Here is a 22,065-nt window from a genome sequence, read left to right as displayed (position 1 = left end):
CAACATTCCCTAGGCAGGGGCTCCTGAATATCTAAGTCAGGCTGAGCACAGGCAAGCATGCCTGCACTCATTTCTCTGCTGGTAACTATGGGTGGGATGCGGTTGTTTTAAGTCGTGCCTTAATGTCCCCACAATGATGCACTGTAGCCTGGAATTGTGAGGTAAAATAAACCTTTCTTCCTTAAATTGCCTTTGTCAGGATTTTTTTTTATCAAAGCTGTGGTTCAAGGCATTTACTCCCTATGCTTCCAACTTCTCCAGCATTAAGGCTAAAAATTGGAGGTTTCCCTGTAAACAAAAATTAAGGCAGAGATGCCACTGGCTGATAGGACTGCTCATGAAGTCCAAGTTAGCTGAAGAAAATCACCTTCACTGTATTTTTTAAAGCAGAGAACAAAAATAGAACTGCAAATCCAAAGGCCTCATGAGATAACCTCTAAACCTGTCAGAAACAAACAACAAAACAGAGGAAGGGCAAGCAAAACACAGCCACCCCCCAAAAAATGTTAACAAAGGTCTTTTTATGTCCTTTTTCCTTTTTTGCAATGTTTGAAACAGAACCCGGGGCCTCTTGAATTACTAGAAACTGATGAGAGGGGCTGGGTGACACCTCGGCTGGTAAAGTGGCCACTGTGCAAGGCAAGGGCGGGGGCACAGATCTCCAGTAGCCAGGAAAAGCCCGAAGAGTTCGCCCAGAGAGCCAGGGACAGGTGATGCCTGGAGCTCACTGGCAAGTTCCAGGCCTTATCGCCCACATAAAGTGAAGTGCATCCTGGGTTGGCTTAGCCATGGCAGCTTGTGGGTCTTCACCTCCTTGCTGCTGTCCCTGCTCCCAAGTTGGCCCTGGACCAGCCACTCAGCACCGCTTGTGCCCCTGCAGGAAGAGGTTTACACAGCCAGTCTCTGGCACTGGCACGGTGCCCCTGAGGGACACACATTTTTTACTCTCAGTATAATGACACACACTTCTTTGACATTAGAGGGAATCAGGGACCAAGTTCTATGCCTTGGGACTCTAAGAGTGGCCCGGGAAACTCTCAGTCATGTAGCAGTTTCTAAAGATCTGGGCTTAGACAGTTTGGATCGAGTTAAGACTATTGCGGCCGTGGAATATGGATTAAGTTTGAAATTCCAGATTTCAGAGAGAAGTTAATGTGTCCATAAGGAACTGTGCATGACACTTCAGGTAAGAAGGCTGAATAGGTATAAAGTGTGGAAACCTGTCCTCACCCAGGGAACTCAGAGAACAATGGCTGGAACGTCGAGGAGTTCTGCCCTTTGAAAATAAATCTAGGGGCTGGGGAGATGGCTCAGTAGTTAAGAGCACTGACTGCTCTTCCAGAGGTCCTGGGTTCAATTCCCAGCAACCACATGGCAGCTAACAATTGTCTGTTAACTCTCAAGAGCTGACACCTTGACACAAACATACATGCAGGCAAAACACAATACAAACAAAATAAACAAATAATCTCGGGGTTGGAGAGATGGCTCAATGGTTAAGAGCATGGGTTGCTCTTCCAGAGGATCTGAGTTCAGTTCCCAGCATCCACATGGTAGCTCAAACCGTCTGTAACTCCAGCTCCTGGGGATTCAACAACCTCACCCAGACACAGAGGCAGGTGAAACACCAAAGCACATAAAGTTAAATAAAAATGACTTGTTTTTAAATGAGAAAAGAAATCTACTATAAAACAAACCAAAAAGTGAAAAGCCACTGAGGAAATCATCCAGTGTCAACATCTGGCCTCCAAGCATACACACACACACACACACACACACACACACACACACACACACACACACACACACGAACTTGATGAGAGATTAAAGTTTCAAAATAGAATACTGTACAACTAAAAATGTGTCCGAAAACTAAAGATCTAAAAGGGGAAGAAACTCACATGACTGATACAAATCAAAGGGGTGCCTGGGAGTTAGGACATAAGCACCTGGTGCTGGTCCTGGGCACAGGTGACATCCACACAGGGACACACTGGTGTCCTACCTCTTCAAGGTTTCCAGCGGCTCCTTCCTGTCTATGATTCCAGTGTCTGGGTCCACTGTGGTCAAAATGCACCTGTCAAAGACCCACGATTAGATGATGGCCACAAGCCAAACACCCCAGCAGCCATGCCTAAGCCACGACTTTACCTGGGGCAGCTCAACACCTTCTTCATCTCTACATCACCAATTAGGAGTTCATCCCAAGTATCCTAGGAGAAAAGGGAGAAGTGTCTTTAGAGTCAGGCTTCCTTCATCTTGGTCAGGCAGGAGGTATGACGTCAGCGGAAGGAGGGAGACACGGGGAGACAGAGAACTGTGGAAAGCACCAAGAGAGGCAGTACACAGTCAAGCTCATGATACACGATTCACCTTTTAAAATAATCTTTTCCAGCACTGAGCATGGACCCCAGCACTGTGCACTGGAGCCCAGCACTCGACCACTGCACTACCTCCCAGCCCAGGTATCTTCCTCTGGATTCACAATCTCAGTCACTGACTCTATCAAATCAGCAGGAGCAGCCCTTCAAAGCCCGAGGTCCACAGCAGACTTGTCAGACACACAACGAGAAGCCCACAGCTTCTGAAACAAACCTATTCTCTCATATGGTGTAGCTCAGAGGCTCTCAACCTGTGGGTCGCAACCCCCTTGGTGAACCTCTGTCTTCCACAATATTTATATTATGATTCGTAACAGTAGTAAAATTACAGTTGTGAAGTAGCAAGGAGACAATTTTATGATGGGGGGTCAAGGGTCACAGCATGAGGAAGGTTAAGAAGCACTGGTTAAGCGGCAGTTCAGTTCAAGAGCTAAGTTAAGAGGCCAGTTCAGAGGCCAGTTCAAGTCTGAGGGCTCCTTGCTGAGTGAGACATCACCTGAGTGTGGTCAACCAAGATTCCCACACTTGTCATTCCCACAGGGTGCAGTGTAAAAACAGGACAGACAGTCCCTGGCCACTGACTGCCTGGCCTTCCCACCCCTAAACACTGGTCTTCGATTGGCCCTCATGACTTGAAGGAAGGTACTACTGTGATTCCCATTTCCCCCAAGAGACAGACAGGCAGAAGACTATAAAATGTTAAGTCACACCAGGAGGAAGCAGGTTTGAAAATCTTTTACTGTGAAGGCAAGGCTTGTAATCCCCACACATTTTTATCCACCCACATATGTGACATATACACACAAACACACAACTAGCTATGTGTACAAACACACACTTATATACCTATACACACCAACACACATCTACACACATTCACAAACATATGTGTACACATACACACTTACACGTCCATATACACCAAACACATATACATAAACACATACACACAGATGTACACACACATACATATATGTGTGTATATACACTTAAATGAACACATATGCAAACATTACACACATATGTACACAGGAACACACACACTGGGGCTGGAGAGATGGCTCAGTGGTTAAGAGCGATTGCCACTTTTACAGAGGACCTGGGTTCACTTCCCAGCTTCCCACATGAAAGCTCACAACTCCAGTTCCAGAGAATCTGACACCCTCTTCCAGCCCCCATGGGTAATACATACACATGGTGCCCACAGACTCACACACGTTCACACATACACAAAAAAGTAAAAGTCACTTTTTAAAAAAGAAACACATGCACAGACACACACACACACACACACACACACACACACACACACACCATAAACACACATACATGTGCACACACATAAAACACACTGTGTCATAACATTGCATATGGTTTACAGACACTGTCACTTGTACACATTTCGGTATCCTTTGCCGTCCACAGGGGGATTAGTTCCAGCACCCCCTTCAGAATCCCAAATCCTCAAGTGAAATGGCCTAGTACTGACTCTTAATCTATGCATACATTCCTACTTTAAATCATCTTTAGCTCGCTTATGATACCAAATGGAATGTCAATGATAAAAGTAAGTAACAGGTACATGGTTTCACTCAGGAAATAATGACCAGGAAGTGGACAGTTCAGTGCTGATGTTTCCCCCGGTATTTTAAAACATTCTTTTTTTTTAAAGATATATTTGTTTATATATGTATGAATGAGTATATGTGCCTGGGGGAAGGGCAGAGCGGTGCCTGCAGCTGTTTGCATGCAGAGGCCAGGAGATGGCTTTGTAATCCTCAGAGCTGGAGTTACAGGTGTTCATGAGATGCCAGGCTGACTACACAGGTGCAGTTCCTTATGATTGCACAACACACACTTTTAACCACTGAGCCCTATCTGCAGACACAAAATATGTTTTATCTGCAGTTCAGATAATCTATGAGGACTGGCTGTACATACACCCACATAAACACAGATAACGTGGATCACATCCTACACAAGGCAAAATACCTCCTATCCTCTTGGAACTTTTCAGCTGAGTCTGATAATAAGTTGACATGAAACAGAAATAAAGAGAAAAGCATATATATGTGTACACACACAAACACACACACACACACACACACACACACACACACACGTAACAATATAAATTTCATATGATCCATGCCTTCATAATGGAGTAGGCCTAAAGACACAGCTGGAGTTGGATTCTAACACACCACATGGGACAAAGAGCAGCCAGTTGTGAGAGTGTCAAGACAGAGGACACAAGACCAACCCCCGAAAGGTGAGCTTCCCTGGGTGTGTTTGTGCTGATCCCACAGCCCCAGCTTTCAGTCTCTGGTAAGGACAAATAGCCTGGGCTACATGAGACACAGACTCAAATATTGGCATGATCCCCTGCATTTGCCTTTTTAAGCATCTTCAAATCAAAAGAATCAATATGCAAGACTATGGTGTTTTGGGATAGCCCGTTTACAGTGCCTTGAACACCTACATATTTCATATCACACATTCACACGCTCATAGGCACATACATAAAGGTTATGGTCCCTCTTACTAACAAAAAGTAACTTGGGAACCTAGTATGATGCCCCACGCCTGTCATCCCAGTCCTTGGGAGATAGCAGCACAACAATCAGGAATTCCATGACTCAAGTCAATTCTTGGCTACACGGTGAGCCACAGGCCAGCCCAGGCTACACATGGCCCTGTCTCAGAAGGAACACAATCTGGAGGTCTGTGCCTGTCCTGCTGAGACACACTGATGACTAAGTTTAACAGGACAATCCTTTGTCTAGGTCTTTAGGGAGAAATGGGGGGTTTTGAGGATGGGGTCTTAATACAGGCCCCATAAACAAACAACAGCATCTACAACAGTGATTCTCAACCTTCCTATTGCTGTGACTCTTTAATACAGTTCCTCATGTTGTGGTGACCCCCAAACATAACATTATTTCATTGCTACTTCATAACTGTATTTCTGCTAGTTATGAATCATAATGTAACTATCTAATATACAGCATGTCTGATATACGACCCCCAAAAGGGCCAAGACCCACAGGCTGAGACTGCTCCTTGGAAACTGACCTCAACCGGCTGAGGCTTCTGAAGATCCCAAGTCTAACTGGTGTGCAGAGAAGCCAGGAAGAGAGTCCATCCCTGCTTAGCTGGTGCTTTTGACTCTCTCGAGGCCGGAGAGGGACCTAGGTTTCTGCAGAAGGCAGAGCAAGGACAGGGACGAGCACTGTCTGGTCTCTCCTTCTGCAACTGGCTATGGCATCATGATCCACTCCATATTTGGAGGCAAACTAGCTCCTCTCTTGGGCCTACAGGAATGGTTTAGCATAGCACAACTGGTGTCCCAGTAGCAAGTAGGTCTTCAAACTCAGACCAGTATGACCACAGCTACAGTACAGAGGCCTCCACAGATACCCCGTGTCCCGTCATCCACCAGAAAACTGTTTCTGATGAGAATAAACTCCATGTTCCAAGCAATCAATTGGCCCAGGAGCTAGGCAAGCTTTGTAAAAGCAAAGGTCACACCATGAGACAAATAGAGCTGTGACTTACGACAGACCCTGTTCAAACATTGGAACTGCAAGGGAAGCACGTGGCAAACCTCCCACTGGAGGGTGACAGAACAGAGCCTGCCTGGGGAGGGGAAAGGGCCCAGGACTGTATGCAGCCAAGGTTTCAGGTCTCCTTTCGCCACACGAGGGCGCTGCAGCCACAGTTATATGAGCCACCAGCAGCCTGGGGAATCCAAGACCTCTCCAACCATCTTGTATTCAATTTCCTTCTTCCAAGTGACAATGAGTTCAACATTCCAAGCTACTTGTCTGCGGACTTCTGCATCATGGCTTTAACAGAAAGCCACAAACCCTGAAAAGTTCAATTAGAGTCTTAGGCCAAGAAAGCAGATTTAGGTCACCTTCTGTTCCAAAAGTCAACTGCCAGGCAATTAGCAATTTGTCTGGCTTCCTAAGCATTGTCATTAATGCCTCCAAATGCTAACTCTGTGTCTTGACACTGTTAATCGCTTCACGTTAATAAAGTCACTCATCCTCATCTGATCGTTGTCCACATTTTGGTTTGAAAGCACTAATTGCTTTGAAAAGGACTAAGCTTAAATTTACATGCAATGGTTACTTCAGTTCCTAAAGGAAACAATCCATTTCAAATAATGGGAAAATTAAATTCATAATGGATAAGTTTAATATTCACTAGACATACACACCACAAAGAAATAACATTATCCAGCAAGATTCCAGAGGCCACTGGATGAGCTTAGTCTGCCCCCTGCTGGTTGAAAAACACGTGGGCACGCTAACAAAATCAGGTCCCTAGTTATCTAGTCAGGGTGAGGAGGAATTTGTGAGTTGGAAGAAATGTGAGGAAAAGGAAAAGAAATGGTCCAGGAGAAAGAAGGAAATACTGTGTGTAATGGGCTCCATTCTGTAACTTGGCACTGAGAATTTTACTTGCTTATTTATTTATTCATTTATTTTGCTGTGTGGGCGTTTTGCCTGCATGTCTGTGTACCACATACATACAGTGCCCGAAGAAGCCCAAAGAGAGCAACTCCAGGAACTGCAGTTACAGAGGGTTGTGAGCCGCCCTATGAGTGCTGGGAATCAAACCTCAGTCCTCTGTGAAAGCAGCCAGGGCTCTTACCTGTTGAGCCATCTCTCCAGACCTTGGATACGGTGGCCACTATTACGCGTGCTGTAGACCCAATGTCTAATCTGTACCTATAACTACATGCAAAGCCAGGAATGGTGGTGCATGCCTGTGAGCCCAGGACTTGGGAAGTGGAGAAGCCAAGGACAGATGTCTATGGTCATCTTCAACCACAAAGAGCTGATGCCAGCTGAGACGAGACCTTGTCTCAAAAAACAAAATGCGTGGGAAGATGACTCCGCTGCTCTTGCAGAGGAACTGGGTTTGATTCCCAGCACCCACATGACGGCTCACAACCATCTGTAACTCCAGTTTCAGGGCTCTGACTCCTCTTTCTGACTTCCATGAACACTGCACACCTTTGATTCACAAACATCAAACAGGTAAAACCCATACATATAACATAAATACATACAGATTTTAAAGAAAAAAAAAAAAAAAACCTTGAGGCCAAGTGGGCAAACACAGAAGTTGTCCTAACTTAGGCCATCAGAGACAAAGGACTAGAAGTGAAGATTTGCCAAAATGTGGCCTTTCACTTGCTGGAATGAGCAGGACATGTAAGGGCAAGGCCACACCCACAGTGAGTGGTGGGCTGGGATTCACACCACAACTGTCTGGCTTTGGGGACCTCCCCCATCCAGGTGCACACCGGGGCTAACCCTGCCTGGCTTCTTGGATCAAATGAGACTGGGCACTAAGGACATGCCTCAGTTGATAGAGTACTTGGCCAGTGTGTGCAGCCAGGGTTTGACTCCTGGCACATCGCAAACCACATGCCTGGAACCCAGAACTGGGCAACAAGTTCAAGGCTCTTCTCAGCTACACGGGAGTCTGAGGCCCAACAAACAAATATAAAAACTCCCTCTCCAGAAGTTTGTAGCAACAGCCCTTCCCACATGACTGAGAACACACTGTGCTTTCCCTGCAGTTTTCTCCCCAGCTCTTTCCAAGTGTAGCGTGAGGACTTACATAAGGAAGATACCCCCTTCAAACATTTCCAAGTTCAACTCAGGACAGTGAGCAATGTCCAGGGAACACCGAGCCCCATGGTGGCCAGTGACAGAGATAAGCAGCAGATGCCGATGTCGTTTTTTTAAAACCGCATCCCTGTGTCCCAGAAATCAAAGGCACCACACCGTCCCAAGCCTTTTAAAAATCAGTGGCATCCTCTCACTCCCCAGGGAGAAGTCCACGGTACTCTGCACCACAAGCTCCAATGTCCACAGTGCAGTCTCCTGCTGCCCCAAATCTACAATAAACAATGGCCTGGACTTTGGCATCGTGCTAAGGTTTGCTGTACTTTTTTTCATTAGACGAGGATTCAACATATCTGTGCTTAATCATTCTGCATTCATATTTGAAAGGGCTATGATGCAGGAGACAGACAGGTCAGTGCAGCAAGTCCTTCCCTACGGGGCTTCCTCACTTAAGGCGGACTAAATCAGCAACAGTAGCATCCCTTCATAGTAAGAAGTTTGGTAAGAATAAGCATGGCTATAGAAATTTCTAGAAAAATATGAACATTTTATTTACTATTTCCGGAAGCCCATCATAATTCAAAAATATAACAGAAAATGGATTTGGAAGCATAAACTCCCTAAACATTAAAAAAATAAATAAAAACATAAGGGGCTGGAGAGATGGCTCAGTGGTTAAGAGCATTGGCTACTCTTCTAGAGGTCCTGAGTTCAATTCCCAGCAACCACATGGCGGCTCACAGCCATCTATAATGAGATCTGGTGCCCTCTTCTGGCATGTAGGCCAGCCTGGGCTACAGAGTAGATTCAAGGCCAGTCTGGACTACAGAGTAGGTTCAAGGCCAGCCTAGACTACATCTCATATCCAGAATCCTATCTTTTCATTTCTGTATCAGGGATCTGAGCCACAGTGTCTTACCCATAACAGATGACCAAGTTTTAAAATTTAACAAATATGAGAAGCACCGGGTGGTGGCACACACCTTTAGTCTCAGCACTTGGGAGGCAAAGGCAGGTAGATCTCTGTGAATATGAGGCCAGCCTGGTCTACAGGCTCCAAAGCTACACAGTAAAACCCTGTCTTAAAACATCCCCGCCCCCCAAAATATGAGTTAAAGAAATTTAACAGCAAATTGTATAGACAGTTGGTATGGTTTGAATCCAAACTGCTCATACCCAAGACACAGGGGTATGAACACTTGGTCCCCACCTGGAGGCACTGCTTGTGGTTGGTGGACCTTTAAGAGGCAGCGCATCGCTGGGTCACTAGGGGCTGGCCCAGGTATTTACAGCCCCGTCCACTTCCAGGCCACTCTCTGCTTCCAGAGGGTACATGTGACGTGACCAGCCAGCTTCCTGCTCTTGCCACCATGCCATCTGAGCCATGATGGACTCTCTTCCCTCCAGAACTGTATGCCAAAACAAACCCCTTCTCCTTTAAGGGACATTTCATCATAGTGGCAAGAAAGTAGCTAAGACAGCAGGATAGCATCAGCTAATAGACATCTTCTGCATTTGCTACTGTTTTAAAACTGACAAATTGTTGGACATAGGCTTGAAGTGGCTTTGTGCAAAGATTTACCCTGACGAATCATGGAGACCAACAACAGCACATTCTGCTCACACGGAGGGAAACACAGCCACCCACAGGAGCAAAGAGCTGCGATGTTCAAGAGCTTCTCCGGGTGTTAACAGCCCGGGTTTCCACACTGGCATCCTCGCCTCAGTTCCAGAGGCGGGTGTCAAGCCTTGGGTTGTAATGCCAGCCGCACACCTCATCCGCTGGACATTTGGGGAGCCTTCCTAAGCAGTGCTGCAGACTTCCCTCTCTTGAGGGAGAGCCTAACGTGAAGTCATCACTCAGCTCAGGAACCCGCACCCATTTAAACACACTTGTCCTGGTTACTTCCGGTACTCGGAAAGCTTAGCCCACTCCTCCCCGCGCTCAGAACATCTGCGATGCTTCTCATCAGGACCAAGCAGCTCCTAACTGTGTGGGGGCTGTGTTCACCGGCGCCTGATGTAAGTGTCCCTTTAAGGCTGCAGTGAAAGGAGCAAGGGGGCAAGGGCCGTCACAGGGCACTGTCCATGGTGCAGCTCCTGTACCTTCATAGCCTCTACGTGGGAACCTGGAACTGAAATCTTGGTGCATACTCCTGGGTGGTGGTGGGGGCGCTGTCCTCTTTGTCTTCCTTTCCTTATGCCCGGGCTACAGGAGTTTGGTGAGCTCTGGAGAATGTGAACAGCGCCCCCTGGAGGCCAAGAGGCCATTAGCGGCCACAGAGACCATAGACAATCTGGGGGAAGGAGCCTTGGGGAATCTGGGTCACTTCATATTCACCAGCTCTGGGGACAGCACACCTGAGTTCGATGTCGGAGTCAGTGGCCCCTTACCTCCTCAAAAGCCTCGCAGCCTGACACCATGATGTTTGGCCTGAAGTATTCCATCTTCACCTTCTTCTTCAGCCTGGTGTTGAGATCAGCTAAGGAGGCTTCAGAAATCAAGTGGATAGGACTGCAGTCTGGGTAGGCTACCTGTTACAGGACACCGACAGTCAGGCCAGGCCTCCCCACCAAAGCCCAGCAGGGTCCAGAGAGAAAACATCTCAAGTGCAGGAGGAGAGGGTTATATCCAGGAGAGGGAAAGGGGAGGGGGCTCGTAGACAGGGTGTGAGCACCGAAACCTGGCTTCTATCCACACGCCAGACAAGGCGGCAGCTTGGGCTGGCTCTTGTTATTTTATTAAATTATGTATTTGTTTGAGAACGGGACTAGGTAGCCCTGGATGTCCTGGAATTTATTAGGTAGACCAGGCTGTGCTTGAACTCACAGAGAGCCACCTGCCTCTACCGCAGGAATGGCTGAATTAAAGGTGTGCACCTCCACTACATCGGTGGGCTATTATTGGTCGGCCTGCTCTATTTTCTGATCACACAGGAAGGAATCTGCTGCTAATACAGCACATTCTAGTAATAATTTCATCAGTGCCAACCATTCGCTCAAACCTACTGGCCACTGGTACATACTTGACACTATTTTAGGTGAGGAACATTAGTAACAAAGCAAATAAATAATAATATCACTAATAACATTAATAATAATAATAAATAACCCTGGCTTTGGAGGTGAATCCCTGGGTGCTTGCATCTTAAACCCTGGCTCACGATAGCTTTCCCTGGCAGGAACTGCCTTCCTGGCCTATGACATAGCCGTCACATACCCAGGCAGTGAAGGTGGCCTGGACAAAGTCTGCATCATACAAGGACATACAATTTAGTCCCAACATTTCACTTTCACTTGCAACCAGGCTTCTTATCTTTCTTTCCTGTCTGGGACACAGTCTCGCCTTTAGCCCAGGCTGGCCTTGAATTCACAGTAATCCTCCTGTCTTAGCCTCCTGAGTGCTGGGATTACAAGCATGAGCCACCACACTCAGCTTCCAGCCAGTTTCCTCCTGAGTCCCCATCTCCCCAGGAGTCACCCCTGGCTCCTCCCGCCACACATCTCCCATACCTAACCCTCTATGCACCCCAGAAGTCCAGCATTGAGACAGCCCTCACCTCAAGTCCCTCTCCATCCTAGTGTATAGCCTGCACCCTGGACCACCCTCCCGAACCAGGGGCAGGGTTTCCTCACTGAAGTCCCCAAGAGGTTCTCTGGACAGCGGAGGAAGCACAGAGGACCCAGAGTGACTGGCAGAATGAAGGAAGACTGCACACTCACCTCATAATTCTGAAGGTAACTTTCAGAAGGGTAAAGTTTCTTTGTTGTCCTTCCTTTCATGCTGGTATCAAACTGAACCAACCTGTAGGGCTGTGTCTTCAGGTAGCTGGTGAACCATTGAGCAACCTCATCGCCACAATCTCTGCCTCTGATGTCGAGACCAAATAGCCTGGAAGGTTGGAAACACCAGATTACTTGTGTTGACACACTGAGTGACGGTGGCCTGACTACACCAGAAGGCTGCTAAGAGGTCTTCAGAGTGGAGCCAGGACAGCGTCCAGGACATGCTCTGGGGAAGATCTCCCCAGCTCTGTGTCTACGGATCACCTAGACACTTGTTCAGATGCAGACTCTGGGCCAGTGGGTTGAGGCTGGAATCTGGAATGATGTGTTTCTGATAGGCTTCCAGCCATCTTAGTGGCCAGCTCCCTGTTCCATTACGAATACCAAGGATTCGGGTTTCTTTCAGATGGGGTGGGGCTGCCTGAGGCAGGAGCACCTTTGGCAGGGAATTCTCAGACCTCATTGGAAACAGTCATTCCCTTGGTCTGTTGCCTTAAGTAAACTTACCACTTCTGCCTCCACTTCTGCCTCCAGCTATAAACTGGAGATAAACATTTATGCCTACCCAACTGGGAACATAGGGACACAGATGTCGGACCACACTGTGATCTCTGCTGTGCTCTGGTTTGGTTTTAACTGACTTCTCTACATTAGTTATTAAAATTGTGTGCCCTTCACAGAGCTTATACACTGGTATGTAAATATTTCAACCTAACTTTAACTTATGAAACACATAATCTCCTTGAATTATATAACACTGACATTTAAAATGAGACTATACTTGACTTTTTTCCTAATGAGTACTAAATGTCTTCAGTTTGATATCTACCATTATCCATTTTTAAAATACACAAATAAGATTTTCTCTAAATAGACCAACTATTGTTGTTATTGTTGCTGTTTTTGAAACACGGTCACTGGTAGGCCAGGCTGGCCTTGAACTTGCTATGTAGTAGAGGCTACCCTTGAACCTCCTGCCTCAGACAGTGCTGTTCCACCGTGTCAGACAAATGGTGCAAAGTTTTGGATCATTCACCTCTTTATTCTTGAACACACTCCACTCCTCTCACATAATATCATACCGATATCTGACTACTGATCTCTTAAAATATTTCCTTTGAACCAATACAATTCTGTTTTTTAATATAATTTGGGAGAGATTAAGTTATCTTTACAATTTTGATTTGTAAAGTAATTAATCATTATAAAATGGGTAATGTTGTAAATTCGGATGATCTCTAAATATTAAAACCAGATTTTAGTTGAAATTAATTTATTAATGAATCCTAAGAATATGCATAAATCTTAACTTAATTCTAGACAAGGTTTAGTATCACCCCTGCCCTCCCCTGCCCCAAGCAAGGCCTCACAGTGTAGCCAAGAGGTAATTATGGATTTCACAGTGTTGCCCAACTTGGCTCCAAATTCAGTTACCCTTTTCCACCTCCCTAATGAATCACCAAGCCCGTTTCCTTCTGTTAATAGCCCTGAGGACAAGGGGCTGGGAATGACGGCATACACCTCCAACTCCACAGGCTGAGGCAGGAGGATACTGAGTTCAAGGACAGCCAGAACTATATAGCAAAACCCTATTCATTGATATTTTGAGAGAAAGGGATTGAGATAAGGTCTCACTATGTATATGTAGCCTTGGCTGGCCTCGAACGTGCTATGTAGACTTGCGTGGTCTCAAACTCACAGAGATCCACTTGCCTTTTCCTTGAGTGCTGAGATATACGGTGTGTACCACCACACCCAGCTACTTTTTAAAATTTAATATCTATTTGTTTATTTTTATATTTATTTGACAACAATATGGAACACTTAGCAAATTTGAGTGGCATCCTTGCACAGGGGCCAGGCTAGTTGACTCTGTATCATTCCAATCTCAGCATAGGTGCAGTAAAAAGAAGCACAATAAAGTTCCATTTTTAAACAAAACGAAGGAATGAGGCCTGACTGGCTCAGTAGTAGAGTACTCACTTAGCACACATAGGCCCTGGGTTCCACTCCCAGCATGACAATGGGGGGGGCATGGTTTCACAGAAAATGGCCCACAAAGGGAATGGCAGTATGAGGAGGTGTGGCCTTGTTGCAGTAGGTGTGGCCCTGTTGGAGGAAGTGTGTCACTGTGTGGGTGGGCTCTGAGGTCTCTTTTGCAGGAGCTTCGCTTGGTCCTGCTGCCTTCTGATCAAGACGTAGCCAGCACCATGTCTGCTTGCACACTGCCATCCTCCCTGCCATGACGATAATGGACTGACCGTCTGAAACTGTCAGCGACCCCCACCCCAGTTAAATGTTTTCCTTATAAGAGTTGCTGTGGACTGGACGTGGTGTCTCTTCACAGCAAGCGACACCCTGACTAAGGCAGTGGGGAGGGGCCCTGGTGCAAACTATGGATCTGAGGATCTGGAAATTGATTGCTTGGAAGTTTCCCCTGCCTTCCCACACCATGAGAACTGCACACACACAGATACACGTGTGAATGCTGTGTCTGTGCCAGTGTGAGCATACCTGAGGTGATGTGTGCAAAGACGCTCAACAGCAACACCCAGAATACTCATTAATAGCTGGAACTTCTGAGCCTTTGAAGACTTAAAACCCCCACCTCCCTGAGCTGGGATCACAAGCATTACCACCACACCCCTGTTGTCAAATCCTGACACTCTGTTAAGGACTGTTCTAGGCCCCCTTCCTTCTATCTGAAACCCTTCCTAGAGCACTCTTTGGATCTATGGGTCCCTCTTGGTCCTTGACTGACCTTTTGCCATTCTTCTAAAACTCTACTACTCAAAACCCATCCTATCACTGTTGAGCGGTACCAAGAGTGTCCTATAGCTCCTTCAGAACACCAGCCATATGTAACTGCACACACTTCTACCCACACCATCCATCCCCACAGGAGACTGGCACTGGCTCTTGGAAAAGTAGAAAGCACCCAACAGGACAAGAGGATGCCGAACAACCAGCGTCCTTCCAACTGACAGCAGGTATTCCTCGACCAGGCCTGTGCCTGCTGGGAAGAACTAACCCCAAACTTCAATGGCCCCCACTCTGAGGAGGTACAAATCAGCTCCCTCATTTCAGAAAACAGTTCGGCATGTCTAGTGCCTCCTGTTTTCTATGCACCTATAATCTAAGCATGGGGGAGTCAGGGGCAGGAGATTTAAGAGTTTGGGCCAGCCTGGGCTACATAGAGAATTCTAGACCAGCCTGAGCTACACAGCAAGACTTTGTCTCTAAACAAACAAGTAAATAAATAAATGCTATGATCCAGGTAGCCTATTCTTAAAATCCATGTCTTGGGGCTGGCAGGTAAAGGGGTTTACTGCCAAGTTTCACAGCCTGAGTTTAATCCCCGGGATCCCACATAGTAGAAGAGAACTGACCTCCACACTTTGCACGTGTGCTCTCAGAAGACACACATGAGAATGTCTGCAAGGGGGCTGGAGATGACTCGGTGGTTAAGAGCATTTGCAGCTCTCCTGGGGGACTCAGTGGACTCGCCATGGCCTGAAACTGCAGCTCCAGAGAACCTGGCATACACAGGAAATCTATACTCTCTGGGGGCCCTGCACCAGACTCACACAGATACACACACATCATCATCCTTAAAACTGATAAACATAAACCTTAAAGAATACTCACAGAGTAGTGTTCATATTACAGAAAAACGCTGAACAGTTTTTATGAGCATGAACTAAAGAATGAACACACAGGTTGCCAGACTCACAGAGTGGAAGCCACACTGTGTTGGGAAAACAGTCCACACGGGGGCCGACGGTAGGAAGCTGAAGGACAGTTGTGTGTTACAGGGCTCACTGATGGCTGGGCTCCTAAGCTGCCTGAGGTCAGGAGAGCCAAGCCCAAGATCAGCAAGCTGGACTCTAGTACCATAGTCCCTGACGGCCAAGGGAGGGGAAGAGGCTGAAAGTTAAGTCAATCGACAGCTGATAATTTTATCAAGCACCCTATGTAATAAAGTTTCCATAAATGCCTGAAGGACTATGTTCAGAGAGTTTCTCAACTGCTGAACACCTAGACGTGTGTAAAGGGAGGCACGCCCAGAAAGCACACGAGAGTTCAACTCCCTACCTGTGCAATTCCTCTCCTACTCAGCCTTCAGAATGTCCTTCACAAGTACCCGGCACACACGGTTCTCAGCTCCTAAGAGGCACTCCAGCAAACGAACAGCACCCAAGGAGCAGGTAGTAAGTCAGAGTCAGGCTGCCGCCCTCACTGGCATTTGAAGTCAGCTATAGTCTAAAGGGACCAAGTCCTTAACCTGTGAGAGCAGATGCTATGGGATGGAGTCAGGACCGCTGTGCTGGACGACAGCTGGTGTGTGCTGGAGGAGGTTTGCTGCCAGAGGAAAACCAACTCACTGAGGACCCAGAGAGGACACGCTCTGTGGTAAGGAATGAAAAGCATGCCTCTGCCCTTCCTCGGTGGTTTGAATGAGAATAGCATCCACAGGCTCCTATGTTTGAGTACATGGTCCCCAGTTAGTGGACCAGTTTGGGAAGAATTAGGAGGTGTGGCCTTGTGGGAAGAGGTGTCACTGCGGGTATAGGGTTTAAGGTTTCAAAGGCCTGTACCATTCTCATTTAGATTGATGTCCCCACCTCCTGAGAGGATGCAACTCTCAGCTACTGCTCCAGAACCATGCCTGCCCGCTGCCATGCTCCCCGCCAGGATGGACTCACCCATGCCTGCCCGCTGCCATGCTCCCCGCCAGGATGGACTCACCCATGCCTGCCCGCTGCCATGCTCCCCGCCAGGATGGACTCACCCATGCCTGCCCGCTGCCATGCTCCCCGCCAGGATGGACTCACCCATGCCTGCCCGCTGCCATGCTCCCCGCCAGGATGGACTCACCCATGCCTGCCCGTTGCCATGCTCCCCGCCAGGATGGACTCACCCATGCCTGCCCGCTGCCATGCTCCCCGCCAGGATGGACTCACCCATGCCTGCCCGCTGCCATGCTCCCCGCCAGGATGGACTCACCCATGCCTGCCCGTTGCCATGCTCCCCGCCAGGATGGACTCACCCATGCCTGCCCGCTGCCATGCTCCCCGCCAGGATGGACTCACCCATGCCTGCCCGCTGCCATGCTCCCCGCCAGGATGGACTCACCCATGCCTGCCCGTTGCCATGCTCCCCGCCAGGATGGACTCACCCATGCCTGCCCGCTGCCATGCTCCCCGCCAGGATGGACTCACCCATGCCTGCCCGCTGCCATGCTCCCCGCCAGGATGGACTCACCCATGCCTGCCCGTTGCCATGCTCCCCGCCAGGATGGACTCACCCATGCCTGCCCGCTGCCATGCTCCCCGCCAGGATGGACTCACCCATGCCTGCCCGCTGCCATGCTCCCCGCCAGGATGGACTCACCCATGCCTGCCCGTTGCCATGCTCCCCGCCAGGATGGACTCACCCATGCCTGCCCGCTGCCATGCTCCCCGCCAGGATGGACTCACCCATGCCTGCCCGCTGCCATGCTCCCCACCAGGATGGACTCACCCTCTGAAACTGTAGTCCCCCAGTAAAATACTTTCTTTTATAAGTTGCTTTGGTCATGATGTCTCCTCATAACAACAGAAAAATAACTAAGACATTTTCCTATCTCATTTACCTTTTTTTTTTTTTTTGGTTTGGTCTCTCTTCAGTTACAAAGAATAAAACTTCTGTTGGACTTTGCAAGGTCAAAGCCACTATTTTCTTTGTTTTTTATTTTTAGGAAACAAATTGATATGGTTAACAACTGCTACTTCTGTCTGTAACTTAACTATGCCTGCATATACATCTATGTCAAATTACATGTAAAATCAAATGCTACTTATAGCTAGTCTTTTTTTAAACCTTTATTCTAATTTTATTTATTTATTTATTTATTTATTTATTTATTTTTATAGCTTAGCTAGTCTTTAAAGCTAGACCTCAAGGGCTTTTTGTGAGACCAAAAAGGAAGTTCCTTCCTCTTCCACTAAAACGTAAGCATGGGACTGGCAAGAAGACTCAAACGGTAAAGACAACTGCCACCTTGCCTAAAGTTCAATTCCCAGGCCCCATGTGGTAGATGAACCAACTCCCTCAAGAACTAATTGCCAGGGGATCCCCCTCCAAGATCAGAGGTTTGGACTTTAGTACGACCCGTACTACCACACCCCTGACCTCAGAGGAGGGGCAGAAGCGGAGGATTAAGTTATCAATGGCTAATTATTTTTATCAATCACACCTATGTAATAAAAGCCCAAAGGGCTGGGTTCAGAGAGCTTCCAGATTGCTTAGCACACAGTGTTGTTTGAGCCCTGGTGAAGCTGGCTCTGGAGAGGGTTGGCTCTCTTCACGCATTTCAGATCAGAGCATATGTGTTTCAAAGTGCCCCGAGGGGCCCTCTATCCAGGCATGGACTGCCCCCTTCCTCTAAGGCAGCGAGGATCAAACAGCCTGAGAATGAAAACACTGTGCCCCAAAACACCTTAAGGTAAACCATTTTCAACTATTGTTTATCTCATAATATAAAAGTGCAGGCAATGGAAAGAGAAGGCCAAAGTTCAGCCACAGAGAAAACGCCCAGTTGGGAACTCTAGCTAACTGGCTCAACTTCCCCAGAGGTCTCTGCTGTATTTTGGAGGTCCCCATTTGATGACGTCATCTCTGTCTGTTGCTATTTGATCTTTTACTTGGAAGCTTCGCCTGGGGGACAGATGCTCTGCTCTGACTGGGACTCTCTGTTGGGAACGACAGCTGTCTGTCTTAAAGGGGCTTCCTGAGTTGATTTCTGCTAGACGTATGGAGCACCCGATTTGATGACATTTGCTATTGTCTGCCGCCTCCCTCTTGCTATTTATTCTTTTACTTTGGCTTGACATACATTTAGTAAACTCACTCATTCAAAATCTACAGTATGGCTATCACAGATCATTCTCTGAGCACGCCCGGAAAGCACACAGGAGCTCCACTCCACACACCTTGCCCCCCCCCAACCTCTTCATCTTCCTCCTCCTCCTTAGCCTTGGAGTACCCTTTGCAAGTAACTGGGAAACGTGTTTCCTGAATTCCGTGACACATTCTGAAGACTTGACCCCAAGAAGGAGGCTGTGCAGTCAAGTCATAGTTGGTGGGCCAGAGGGTTAGGCTATGGAAGTGGCTCAGGCTAGCCACGACTAGCTAGCCACCAGCTCCAGCCAGCACAGCTACTGTCTCAGGCTACTGGTGTCGGAAGTGGGAGGCAGTTTCAGGAGACCAGTCCTTACTCTGGGGGATCTGACGCTGTCTCCAGGCAGATTGTGTTAGACATGGAGTGTGGGACACCAGCTGGTGTATGCTGAAGAACTCACCACTGGGGGAGAAAACACCCAAACATTTGGAGCCCAGCTGAAGTACCCCGGCACAGCTCACTTAGTCTGCACAGAGCCCTGCTCCTAACCCCAGCACTCATCTAGTTATCAAAGGATCCACAACATTGCACCATCCCTCAGCAAACACCTAAGTTTCTGTGATTTCCCAACATCAAAGAGCAAGGCCTTCCCAGCTCTAATTCTTAGTAGTGTACACACACACACACACACACACACACACACACACACACGAAATTCTGGCAAAATCCAGTATGCATGGGTCATCGAGAGGACCCACACATAAACAGATGCCAAAGCTGAGGCCTTGCCCCTGCCCACACACATACCCCTGCCCTAAGTCCTCAGTCTCAACAGTACACTTGGAGGCGGGGAAGTTCCAGCGTGCTTGTTATCCAGCTTTGAGGTCAACTGGTAAAGTCTCTTGTTTGGATGTCTCTCCAAGGGCTAGCAAGCTGGCTCAGTGGGCAAGGGCACTTGCTGTCAAGCATGAAGACCTGGATTAAGATCCTCAGAACACACATGGCAGAAGGAGAGAATGGACTCTTATAAGTTGTCCTCTGAGCTCTACGGCCTCAGTGTTGCATGTGTGCGCCTTATTAAATAAACCTCTTCACACTGTGTCCACTATGCTTTTTGCTTCGCTGTGTAGAAGGCCTTGGAGAAGGGACAGCTACTCCTATGGCCAGCTAGAGACATATTCCTAGAGACAATAGTGTTGTCACATGCAAGCATGACTTGCAAACCCTCCTTTATTGAGTCCTTACCTACAGGGAACAGGTGTCAGGGCTATAAGCCACATAGCTGCTATGTCCTGGGACCCCTGCTGAAGTTATTCTAACCTGAACCCTGCCTAACCCCTTGCTTTTTCTCTTTCCTGCAGAAGCCCAAGCAAAGGCTCCAGGCTGCAATTTACCCTTCCTCAAGTTGTCTCTGGCCAGCCCGAGGCTTCGCTCTGTTAGCTCTACCTACTTCTAGGCACCCATTAATGTAAGTGATAGCTTTTCCTGTGTGACAGCCATTTATTTCATCAGCTGCAACTCTTACCATTCTTGCTTAAAACCAATTCCAAGGCCAAGGCTGTAGCTCAGTTGGTACAGTGAATGCCTAGCACACACAAAGTTCAGGGTTCAAGCTCCAGCACCATACAGACTGAACATGGTGGTATAGGCTGTGATCCCAGCATTCAGAAGGTGAAGGCACAGTGGCCAAAAGTTCAAAGTTACCCTTGGTTACACAACAAATCAGAGGTCAACCTGGGATGTTAGACCCCCGTTCTCCAAAGTAAAATAAAAAAACAAATAAACAAAAGCCAGAACTAGGTACCCTTAACAGCCACTCACAGTCAAGCCCCACCCTATAGTCTAACCCCTCTTCAGTATTTTCCTGCACCAAGGCCATCTTCTACAGTTCTGACACAAACTGTAACAAATGCAAGGAAAAATCGTGTCTGTTGCAGTTTCCCTACTGTCCCCAAGCAGAGCACCTGCAGTCGTGGATCTTATTCGACGAAGGCAGCTTGATAGGCAAAACCATCTGATCCATGCCTGGAGCTTCGAGCGTCAGATAGTTGTTCTCCATGGTGATGGAAACCAGCACAAGGCGAGGCTCCTGGCGGGCAGTGACCATGTGTCCATCTTCCTTAACCACCATCCAAAACCTGAAGAGAGGCAGAGAGGCAGATAGACATACACTCAGAAATCCTTCCCCGACCCTCAAGAGCTTCCTTTAGTTCTCCCTCACCTCAGAACCACCTATCCACCCTGGTGTGGCAGCTGACGGTAGATGGTGCAGGTCTGCCCAGATCCGTTTGGTTTAAGTTATTGTCTCCAAAAGGAGCTGCCTCTAGCACTCATGCGATGCCCTTTGCTATCTTAGGTTGCAGCAAGCCCTCATTAGACGCCAACGTGTGCTCTAGACTTCTTAGACTCAGTAACTCGCAGCATGCCCCATCCCCAGACAAGATTCGTATGTACTCAAACAAACGCATCATCTCTGGTCATCAGTCCTCCTCTAGGCTGAATCTTCTCAGCTCCCATCCACCCAAAATAGCCCCTCTCAAAGCTGCCGCCCCTCTGCTTTAGCCCAGACCACCATGTAATGACTTGGGAACTAAATGCTGATGTTAAAAGTGGGAGGGGGTGCTCGGTGGCTCCCTGCTAATTGCTGCGACTGAAAAGGCAAAAGGCATCTGGCTTTGAGAGAATTCAACCTTGGGACTGCACAAAAACTGATAAACGGTTAAAAGGCTACTATAATGGTTGATAGGGACTGTCAGCTTGAGAGGATCTTGAATAGCCTCTGGGCCCTCCTGAGGAAACTTCTAAATTAACTGAGGTGCAAAGACTCACCCTAAGTGGGTGGTATCATCCCATGGGCGGGGCTTCTAGACTGCACAGAAAGGGTGAAGCTAGCTGAACCCTGACCTTCATCTCTCTGCTCCCTGACAGTGGACGCAGCTTGACAAGCGGCCTCACCATCCTGCTGCAAACCCTTCTTTCCTAATTTGCTCCTAGTCAGGTGTTTTGTCTCAACAGTAAGGACAATGAACTAAGACAGCCGCCTCATTATCCTGTCACCCTGAGCCCAGGGCAAATGAAAAATCTCATTCCAGTTAAAAACTAGCCAGCAGGGTTTGGGTGGAGATGCAGTGGGCGCAGGAAGGACTAAGCCTGAAAGAGGAGATGGGAGATGAGAAGAGGAATTATCGGGGGGGGGGTCCCCTTTATCAATAGATGATGATAAAATCATGCATGAGAAACAGACAGCCGGCTTCAGGGAAGGGTCTGGACAGAGAAGGTGATGGAGTCACGGTTGACGCATAAGGACATTTACAAGGTGAAGGAGGGAAGCTACTCCCAAAGCAGACAGCCTAGGTTAGCATCTTCT

The 22,065-nt window shown here is 47.8% G+C and overlaps 1 protein-coding gene and 1 non-coding gene across 3 annotated transcripts in view; both read right to left on the bottom strand.

Annotated features, from left to right (window-relative positions):
• Window positions 1-22,065, bottom strand: part of Mtarc2 (mitochondrial amidoxime reducing component 2) — a 30,753-nt gene that overhangs the window by 4,725 nt on the left and 3,963 nt on the right. For both annotated transcript variants that reach the window (XM_035445303.1, XM_027418756.2), the window contains exons 2-6: window positions 20,663-20,836; window positions 11,753-11,921; window positions 10,424-10,564; window positions 2,152-2,213; window positions 2,006-2,077 (exon numbers count right to left, since the gene is read on the bottom strand). In XM_035445303.1, the coding sequence (XP_035301194.1) occupies window positions 2,006-2,077; window positions 2,152-2,213; window positions 10,424-10,564; window positions 11,753-11,921; window positions 20,663-20,836 (618 nt within the window). The remainder of the gene's footprint in view (window positions 1-2,005; window positions 2,078-2,151; window positions 2,214-10,423; window positions 10,565-11,752; window positions 11,922-20,662; window positions 20,837-22,065) is intronic.
• LOC113836121 lies at window positions 13,625-13,731 on the bottom strand. Its single transcript, XR_003486124.1, has one exon. It is a non-coding gene; the product is annotated as a U6 spliceosomal RNA (small nuclear RNA).

Source organism: Cricetulus griseus, chromosome 5, assembly GCF_003668045.3.
Source record: "Cricetulus griseus strain 17A/GY chromosome 5, alternate assembly CriGri-PICRH-1.0, whole genome shotgun sequence".
Lineage (NCBI taxonomy): Eukaryota > Metazoa > Chordata > Mammalia > Rodentia > Cricetidae > Cricetulus > Cricetulus griseus.
This window is presented reverse-complemented; position numbering and strand designations above follow the sequence as displayed.